The sequence below is a fragment of the Glycine soja genome, chromosome 4 (assembly GCF_004193775.1).
Source record: "Glycine soja cultivar W05 chromosome 4, ASM419377v2, whole genome shotgun sequence".
Taxonomy (NCBI): domain Eukaryota; kingdom Viridiplantae; phylum Streptophyta; class Magnoliopsida; order Fabales; family Fabaceae; genus Glycine; species Glycine soja.
Genome location: NC_041005.1, coordinates 41161216 through 41171928, shown reverse-complemented (window position 1 = coordinate 41171928; position 10713 = coordinate 41161216). Strand labels below are relative to the sequence as shown.

General features: G+C 35.7%; 1 protein-coding gene across 1 annotated transcript; it reads left to right on the top strand.

Moving 5' to 3' along the window:
* Window positions 1-867: 867 nt before the first annotated feature.
* LOC114409700 (peptidyl-prolyl cis-trans isomerase NIMA-interacting 4-like) lies at window positions 868-3480 on the top strand. Its single transcript, XM_028373268.1, has 5 exons — window positions 868-1007; window positions 2099-2261; window positions 2353-2462; window positions 2921-3063; window positions 3169-3480. The coding sequence occupies exons 2-5, from the start codon at window positions 2117-2119 to the stop codon at window positions 3209-3211; spliced, it is 441 nt and encodes a 146-aa protein (XP_028229069.1). The 5' UTR covers window positions 868-1007; window positions 2099-2116; the 3' UTR covers window positions 3212-3480.
* The last annotated feature ends 7233 nt before the right edge of the window (window positions 3481-10713 follow it).

Below are 10713 nucleotides of genomic sequence, written 5' to 3'. Positions count from 1 at the left end.
GTGCAATTCCAATTTTATCCTTTCGTAAGCATGATACAGATTGCCAATCCGTATGGACCTACGGATTGCCAATACGTATACGTGTCCCATAGGATTTTTTTTTTCAAAAATATAATTTACGATTTAATTTAAAATTAATAGTCCAAGCAAGAATCAAATTTGTGCCTCCCGCATTATTAATAGAACACTCAAACCAACTGAGCTAATAGACACATTATATTATAAATAAATAGTGTCGTTATATATAACACTAAAAATTTTAATTTATATTTAATGTACATGTAAATTTTCATAATAAATTTTGTGATGATTATTTTTTATCTAATAATTAATTTGTTTACATATATACATTATAAATAAAAATCATAGGTTTAATAAGTATTTACATATGTAAAAAAATATCAAATTTATTTAATCATCAATTGCTATAAAAAAATATCAAATTTATTTAATCATCAATTGCTATAAAAAATATCTAAATACATCATTCAATTAAATATAATATTTATTTAATTTTTAATCATTATAATAAACATCTAAATACATCATTCAATTAAATATCAAATTTGTTTAATCATCAAATTTTGTAATTAAATTAAATGAATAAAAAATTTCTAAAAAAATAATTTTTAAAAAATTAAAATATATGGATTGACAATCTGTAACTCATACAAATCAGTAATCCATATGTATTTTTTTTTAATTTAAAGAAAAAAAAAACTCATACGAATTGTTGATCCGTATGAGTCATATGGATACGGATCAACAATCCGTATAAGTTAAAAAAACTAACAAATCATATGAGTCATAATGAATTATATGAATCACCCATAGGTATTTAAACAAAAGGTAAAAGATATTTTAACCCTTTCATGCTACTAGGTGTTCCACAGAAAATGTTGGGGGCCCAAACTGCCAAAGTGAAATGGAATAAGATTCTTTATTTATTTCTCTTTCTCCACTGAGGTGACTCGTCGCGCTTTACAAATTCTCAGTCTGCGACTCTGGTATGTATGCGTTGATTTCTTCTGCTTAGAGCTCAAATGCCTCCGACTTTTATTTTATTGATTTACTTGTTTGTTCCAATTCACCACGTTCTCATGATTTGTGCTTATGCTGTGTGCTGGAACACTTTTATGAAACCCAACATGAATTTTCAATTTCCATTTTCCTTATTGTCCTTGCTTTAATCGCATGGCCTATACTTGGGGTTTGGTTGGGATTGCTTTTCTTTTTAATTCTTTAAAACAAATTACGTATTAATAGTTTCAGGCACCTGAACCTTTTGTTCTCATGGATTTGATTTTTCTTAGTTGGCTTAGCCCGTTGTGATAATGTTCTGGTATGCTTTTTTTAATATTTATTTTTGTTTGTTTTAGCTGTAACAGTTTTAGCTGTAACATTTTTGCTTGTGTATGTGTGTATATATTAGTTTGACTTTGATAGGTATAGGCTCTTTTTATTTGTTTTATCGGTAAATGTTGGTTTGTTAGTTTTGTTAGAAATGTTAATTAGTTGGATTTGAACCTGCAACCTCTCCCTTCACCCTTCACCCTTCCCCAATCACTGTGCCAACCTTATATAGTTAGATTCATTTCTGTTAAGCCCATTAGGAGCAATGGATTTGTCTGGTGATCTCATTTTGATTTCTGTATGTGAGAAGAGGTAGAAAATTTTGTGTCTATTTGACATTTTGTTGGGTTTTGTTATGAACTTATGGGTGGAGCAGATGAATTTTCTTCTCTTTTTTTTTTTTCCTTTTAATTGGGAGGTTGGCTGAGAGTAGTGATCACATGTTTTAATGAGCTTATTTACTGTTCTTTTGCAGATGCTATAGTTGGAATTTCTTATCCCCTTTTCTTATCCCCTTTTCAGACTTCTCCACTTTCTTGTAATATTTTATTTATTTTGATCTTCCAAAGAAAAATCCAATAAGCATATGATACAATCTGTAATTCTGGTGGAATTTCTAGTGTTATAAGCATTACTGCACTTTATTTGCTTGTATCCTTGTGTTAATCTGTCTATAGTTAGTATCCATTAGTTATTTGACTCTTTCTAGCTTACATTTGTAATCTACAAATGTTTGCTTATTCAGTGGGAATCATTAATAAACATGGGAAAAGACTCGAAGCCAAAGGAGTCAGGAGGGAAGGGAAAGGGGAAACAGGCTGCAAGTGGAAGTGATGAGAATGCTTCTAAGGGAAAAGGAAAGGGTGGGAAAGGTGGAGATGGGCTTGGTACTTGCACCTATGTCAAAGGTAGAAAATTTCCCCCATCTGTAACCATGATTAATTCTTTTCATAGTTTGTCTTAGAATGACATATTTTTTTGGCTTTTTATTCCGTTCAGCAAGGCATATCTTATGTGAGAAACAAGGTAAGATCAATGAAGCCTACAAGAAGCTGCAGGATGGTTGGCTTTGCAACGGAGATAAGGTCCCACCAGCTGAGTTTGCAAAGGTATTTTTCTTTGGCAAATGCCTGGTTAAGGAAGGACAAGTAGAAAGTTTTTTATTGGGATGTGTAACAATGCGCTCCCCCATGATTTTAAATGCTTCTCTTATGATTTATAATAAAACTTTCTCTTTTTAATTCCTTAACCAGTGCCCTGAGGGATTAGGTTACTGGTTAGCAAGACCCTTTTTCTTTTGGTGGCCATACAATGATTTTTTTTTATTTTTTTAAAATCCTTATTTGTTTTGTATTAGAGTAGGGCTGAGAATCTAATTTTGAGTTAAATATCAGAATTTTTTTCTGCCCCCAACAACCTGTTGTTTGTAATGTCAGTCAAGTTTGATGAATCATGAATGACAGTTCATTGAAAGGATAAATAAGAATCTGGTTCATTTGAAATCAATCTAGAGACAAACATTTTTTTCCAATTTGTTGTTATCAATAACTTTTCACTGACTTCACAGATAGCTCAAGAGTATTCAGAATGTCCTTCAGGAAAGAAGGGTGGAGACCTTGGATGGTTTCCCCGAGGAAAGATGGCTGGGCCATTTCAGGATGTTGCCTTCAACACACCTGTTGGAGCTACTAGTGCTCCTTTCAAATCAACGTATTTCTCTTGCACTCTTAACTTTTATTTTCCTGATTAGCACCTGTGCCCCTTCTCTTCTCAATTTAGGCACACCTGCTAATGTTTGCTTGGATGATGATGCAGGCATGGCTACCATATTATCTTAAGTGAAGGAAGAAAGAACTGATCCCTGAATAAGAACGAAACTGAATTTCAATGGCATCAGGGTGCTTAACTGTCTGATTAAATGATCTGCTTTCTTTCCTTTTGTGATTGTGGTTCAGAATATAAACCTGCAGTTTCTAGTATGTGTACTGATCTTGCTTTCTAATACTTCAACAATTCAGAGAATATAATGTGGATGGTTTTACTACGCATATTACGAGTATTACTGCTTTGGTCCTATTCAGGTAGACCTCCAAATTTATCTGAGAGAGATTTATGATTTTCTAAGAATTCAGCATGTTTAATGTTTGAGGATGAAATTTATCAACATGAAAGTACAGGGACCTTGATCACAATGATTGAAAGTATATGGACTAAAAATACATTAATCTTAGTCCTTATCTTTCTCATAAATATTTCTGAAAGATAAATTTTGTGGCCTAAGGACATGGTCAATAATTATGCCTAAGATAAATCTTACCTTGAGAAAGATTTATGTATTATTTATGCCAAAAAAAAAATGGGCCAAAAGTATGTTTTAGGCCTTATTTTTTTTTTTACAGAGAAAGGCTTAAGGCATTTCATTCATAATCGAATATTTAATACAAGATGGAACTTGATGATCCGAAAAAAAAAAAGGAACTTAATGAAAAACAACGAGACTAGATAAAGACGGATCTTGTTAGAGCATGAGTAACACCATTTTTTGACAAACGTTTTCAGGCATTTCATTCATAATCATGTTTTAGGGCTTATGCCTCCATTTTGTGGCAAATGTATTTCGTCAGGAAACTAGCAATCGGGACTAAAAAAAGATTGATCTTGCTTTCCTATACTTCGATAATTCAGGGAATATATGTGAATGAGGATGGTTTTACGTCTGTGTTGTGTATTATTGCATTATATTCAAGTAGACTTCCAATTTCATTGAGTCTTTATGTATTTATTTTAGTCTGGGTGTCCTTGATTCGATAATATTTGAAAGACAGGAGAAAAAACAAAAATAGTTGTTCTATTTTGATTCGTAAAACAGTTATGGGACAAAACAAAATAATAATACGGAACAGAACAAAAACTTCAACTTTTGTTACTCACTGAATCAGAAGACAATCTGATTGCATCTTCTATCTTCAAATTTGTAAATGTTGATCATGGCTTAATTCAACCCAAGATTAACTATCATCTAATCCAAATTAAAAAAATGTTTGTACTCTATTTTTTTTTAAATAATTGTCTGAAAGCAAATTCCATGAGTCATTGCATCTTCAGTTTCTATATCGCCCACATACCATTGTTGCCATGTCAGAAAAAAACATTACCCCTTTTCCATTAATTACAAAGACCTCTATTGAGATCATTCCACTTAATACAGTTATTAGAACCAGTTCATGTAACGACTCTTGCGGTTACATGAAACTAGAAATTATAGTCTTTTGCTTGTGTTTTTTTATAGTTTCATGTAATGGGGGCAGATGTTACAATTCACCGGCAACAAACACAGTTGTTCTTCAACAAACTCTGCTATGATATGCACTTCCACTTTAGACTAAAGTTCTTATCCATGCAAACTGTTGGCAATGATAGTGATAATTCATATTCTCCCAATCAGAAAACTGTGCACCCTCAGCCTCAAAGAGATGATAAAATCCTCACCACTTAAATATAAATAGACATGCCTTTATGAACTCCAACCTGGTTAAGGATCGGAAGAAGACACGTGTGTTCTCTTCGGTGTTGATGTCAGGATCGTCGACAATGTGGGATTTGAGGATGACAGTATAGATCTTGTCGTCGGCGCCGGTGTCAAAGTGGCAATGGTGACGAAACAGTAGTTTCGGAGGCGATGTTCACCGCCTATGATGATGAAGCCGGTGACAAAAATTAAAAAGTTATTGTGCACGGTTGTGTGCATTTTCTGGTAAACTTTTTTTTTTTTTTTTTAAAAAAAAAATGTGAGCTATTCAACAAACAGGGTACAAAGTAAAAAGTTGCTCTGCATCTTATGTGGTTGTACTGTTCCTTTTGTTCAGTACGATGTTGTGCATCAAACAGAGCCTTTATGTATTTATTTTGTGGTGGATTTATATTATAACTAACAACAGGGATTAAATAAAAAAGAAAAATTGCTTGTACAGAGACTCTCAAACAGTCAAACGTAGGGATAAGGACTAAAGTGAAAAGATGGCGCAGGTATAGAAATCAAAGGATTCGTTAAACCAAACAAATGTGATTTAAACTATTTTTTTTTTTGGTTAAATACATGAAGTATACAAAGTTTATTAATATAAGATTAAATATTCATTTTGATCCTCGTAAATTATTAACAAATTTGTCCCTAAAAAATTAAAATATAAAATTTAGTCCCCAAAAATGTAAAAAGTGTGACAAATTTATCCGGCCGTTAACTTTTATCCGTTACCGTTAATAAAATAGTCTATTTGAAACAAATGGATGAATTTGTCACAAAATTAATTGTTAACGTGACTATCCTGAATAGATTGAACGAAAATGTCAATAAGTTGTTATTATTGAACCTAAATGTCAATAATTTTTTGTTGGACGAAAATGTCAGTTATTTTTTTGGACAAAAATCTCAGTAATTTTTATTTTGGACCAAAACATGAGTATGTTTTCTTTGGACTAAAATGTCATTAATTTTCTATTATATCAAAATGTCAGTAATTTTCTATTGGATGTAGATGTTAGTAATTTTTTGTTGAACCTAAATATTAATATGTTTTTATTAGACTAATTTATTAGATCTCAGATGTTTAGTAGTAAAACAAATATACTAATATCATTATATAAAATGTTCAAAAAATTAACATAAAACTGAAATATACTACAATATTAAACATTAAATTTAAAAAAATTTCTAATAAAATTTCAATTAACATCATCGAACACTTTTCTTTGAGTATTTTATATTATTTTAAATTTTGAAACAAATTATATACTATATGCACAAATATTAAAACTAAATATCTATAAAAAAAACCACTTTTTTTAATAAAACAATATATATATATATATATATATATAATTTAAATTCATCTTTAAATTTTATAATTTTTTAACTATCATTTTAGTTTACTTGAAATAAATGAGTACATTTACATTCTAAATGATAATAAACATAAATTTATTAAAACTATTTGCTTTTTTTCTTGTTTTTTAGGCAATTTTTTTATGCAAAGATTGTTGGGAAAACTCAGACTTTCCCGCTTCGTGAAGTTAAGATAGACACTTAGTAATTAAATGTAGTAATGGGAGCACACGATTATAATTCTCCAATATGGAGATTCTTCCACTATACAAAGTGATAGTAGGGTTACAAGGATGTGTTTACAAAATTGACTCACTCTATGGTGGCTCACTCAAGCTTGAGGATAGAGACTTCCCAAGCTATTTATCTTCTCTCTCAAAGAGGCTCTTTCTCACTCTAAGAAGTGGATTCACTCTTTTTGTCTTGGATTATTAGGAATGAAGGCTCCTACCCTTATTTATACTACTCCACCTCCACAATGAATGGTGGAGATTACTTGTATCCTAGGATGGAGATTAATTCTCTAGAATGCTCCACACATTCTAGGAGTCTCTACACTCTTCTACTCTTTTCCATATCCTTCCATAAGGTTCCAGAAGGTTCCACACATCTCTAGAATATTCTAGAGGTTTCCACATTCTTCCACAAGCTTCTAGAGAGTTCTACACTACTCTAGAGTTCTCCAGGACGTTCTAGAAAATTCTACACTTTTCCAGAAAGTTCTAGAATTTTCTAGAACCTCTCCAATTAAGGAGGGATCCCAACAAATCTCCCCCTCCTGACTTAATTGGGGGGTAGTAGCAAACCGGCACCTTGGATACCTTATGTCAATGTGCTTTGGTCATCATGCAAGGATTGCTTCTCTTCTTGCATGGCTCTTCTCCACTCCACCAATTCATAGGTGTTACTCTCATGCAAGGATTTCATCTCTTCTTGCATGGCTATTCTCCACTCCGGTGTTATTCTCATGCAAGGATTTCATCTCTTCTTGCATGGCTATTCTCCACTCCACCAATTCATAGGTGTTATTCTCATGCAAGGATTGCATATCTTCTTGCATGGCTCTTCTCCACCACCAATTCATAAGTGTTATTCTCATGCAAGGATTTAATCTCTCCTTGCATGGCTATTCTCCACTCCACCAATTCATAGGTGTTATTCTCATGCAAGGATTGCATATCTTCTTGCATGGCTCTTCTCCACCACCAATTCATAAGTGTTATTCTCATGCAAGGATTGCATCTCTTCTTACATGGATTTTCTCCACTCTTCTTTATGAATATCATTGATTGCTTCTTTATAGCTTTGAGGCTCCCCCTCATCAGTGAGCATCACGTACTCCTCTGTGTTATATCGAGTGGATGGCCTTCTTTCCCTAGAGGATCGTCTCGGCTCTGGCACTGATAGAGAGCTAGATTGAGGATCTTCCTGAGCTGGTTCATCATGAGTCTCCTGATTGTTTTGCTCTAGCACAGGCTCATGATCTTCAGCATCACTATTTTCTGTTGTGTCATTATCCTCACGTCGAACTGGAGTAAGTTCAGTGTTCTTACTGCTTCTCAATCTTGGCTTCTCTGAATTTTTAATGTCTTCGATCGTTTGGTCTTCGAAGAATACAACATCTCTGCTACGGACAACCTTCTTATTGATTGGATCCCAAAGCCGATAGCCAAATTCATCTTTGGGTGAGCGAAGGTAGATACATTCCTTCGTCTTTGCATCAAGCTTAGCTCGCTCATCTTTGGGGATGTGAACAAATGCCCTACACCCAAACACCTTGAGATGATTGTATGAAGCTTTCTTGCCCGTCCAAACTTCCTCTGGAATAGCCCCTTCCAAAGGAATTAACGGTGTAAGGTTGACAATGTCAACTACGGCCATTATAGCTTCTCCCCAAAATGATTTAGGTAATTTAGCATGAGAAAGCACGCATCGAACTCTTTCTTCAATTGTTCGATTCATTCTCTCAGCTAGCCCATTCAACTGTGGTGTCTTGGGTGGAGTCTTCTCTAGCCTAATGCCATATTTCTTACAATAGGCTTCAAAGGGACCTCTATACTCACCTCCATTGTCAGATCGTATGTTCTTGATCTTTCTTCCAGTCTCACGCTCCACTAGAGCATGGAATTCTTTGAAGGCGTCAAGCACTTGATCCTTTGATTTTAACAGGTGCAGCCACACCTTCCTTGAATGATCATCAATGAAGGTGACAAAGTACAATGCACCACCAATGGATCTCTCGGACATTGAACACACATCGGTGTGTACAAGGTCAAGAATGTTCTTTCTCCTTGTGGACGGAGAAGATCTTTTGAAAACAACTTTGTGTTGTTTTCCAGCTAAACAGTGAGCACAAGGATCAAGTGGCTTACCTTTCACGTTAGGGAGGAGTTGTTTCCGAGCTAGCATGTGAAGACCCTTCTCACTGATATGCCCAAGTCGTTTATGCCATACTTCTATATCATCAGTTGTTATGTTTACCTCTCCTTTACCGAGCTTAGCTTGCATCACGTATAGTGATCCTTCCTTCTTTCCTCGAGCCATGACTAGACTTCCTTTGGTGAGCTTCCACTTTCCTTCACCAAAGTAGTTCATCAGACCAGCATCGTCTAGCTTCCCAGCGGAGATAAGATTGAGGCGCATAGCCGGGACATGCCTCACATCTTTTAGGACAAGCTTGCATCCGGTGCTTGTTGTCAGGGTGATGTTTCCTATCCCAACAATCTTGCTCCTATCTTGATTTCCCATTTGCACCGTACCAAAGTCACCGCTTTGGTAGGATGAGAAGAAACTTCCATGTGGAGTAACATGGAAGGAGGCACCAGAATCAACAATCCAAGAGCTATCATCACAAGCAATGTTTAGGATGTTACCTTCACCAACGAGATATAACAAATCTTCTTTTGAAACTACGGCAGTAGTATTCTTCTCTTCTTTCTTCTTTGTTGGGCTGACTTGGTCTGGCTTAACGTTATCGGTTGTTTGATCTCTCTTGAAGGATCAACATTCTATTTTCCTATGGCCCATCCTTCCACAGTAGTAGCATGTAATTTTTTAGCGTGATTTGGATCTACCTCGAGATTGATGCGGATCTCGGCTCTTATTACGTCCACGAGTCTCATTCCTACCCCGATTCTCAATAACATTAGCCTCGAGATGGTTAGACTCACCTCGTTCCATTCTCCTTGCTTCTTCACCGAGAAGGCTGTCACTGATTGTATCCATGGTGAGCTTTCCTTCCGGAGCTGAGTTACTAAGTGTAACCACGAGTGTGTCCCAACTTTCCGGCAAGGAACTAAGGAGTAGAAGGGCTTGCAACTCATCATCAATCTTCATCTCAATTTTGGTTAATTGATTTACGAGCCCTTTAAAATTATTCAAGTGCTCAATCATACTATGACCATCCTTATACTCCAGCTTCACCAACCGTCGAACTAAATTGGCTTTATTACGAGGTGTTTTCTTTTGAATCATGGACTCATGCTTTGTCCATAATTCATAAGCATTTGTGTAAGTAGAAACATGCTCGAAGAGAGTTTTGTCAATGTACTTACGGATCATAGCAACGGCCTTCCGATTTAGTAACTCCCACTGAGCGTCACTCTTACCTTCTACCTTGTCTTTGTAGATGATGGGCTCATGCAAATCCTTGCAGTATAGATGATCCTCCATCATCGGCTTCCAATATGAGTAGTTGTTAGCCGTGAGCTTGAACATGTCTCCATCATGAGTGACGTTATCCTCCATCTTGAACTGCACGAGCTAATGACGGCTCCGGATGAACCTGGCTCTTGATACCACTGTTGGGAAAAAAAAACTCGATGGGAGGAAATACCGGGGAGATTCTTTTACCCAATGTGGGACTTCATCTCACACTTGTACTCTAACACATCTCCCCCTCAAGTGTGAGTCTCTTCCACATGGTAGTCTCCCCCTTCGAGCGAAAGTCATCATCCACGAGTATAACCATTAGAGCCTTCATGCTCTAGCTACCTGCGGTACTTGCACCGCCGCTCCATCTACGGGACACGCTGCCTGGACTCATCGCCAGGAAGACTTTCAATACAAGGGATCTCCAAGGCTGAGATCCATCACCGCCATCTTACTCGTATGAGCCGATCACCAAGTTGAACAACCTGGCTCTGATACCACTGTTGGGAAAACTCAGACTTTCCCGCTTCGTGAAGTTAAGATAGGCACTTAGTAATTAAAGGTAGTAATGGGAGCACACGATTATAATTCTCCAATATGGAGATTCTTCCACTATACAAAGTGATAGTAGGGTTACAAGGATGTGTTTACAAAATTGACTCACTCTATGGTGGCTCACTCAAGCTTGAGGATAGAGACTTCCCAAGCTATTTATCTTCTCTCTCAAAGAGGTTTTTTCTCACTCTAAGAAGTGGATTCACTCTTTTTGTCTTGGATTATTAGGAATGAAGGCTCCTACCCTTATTTATACTACTCCACCTCCACAA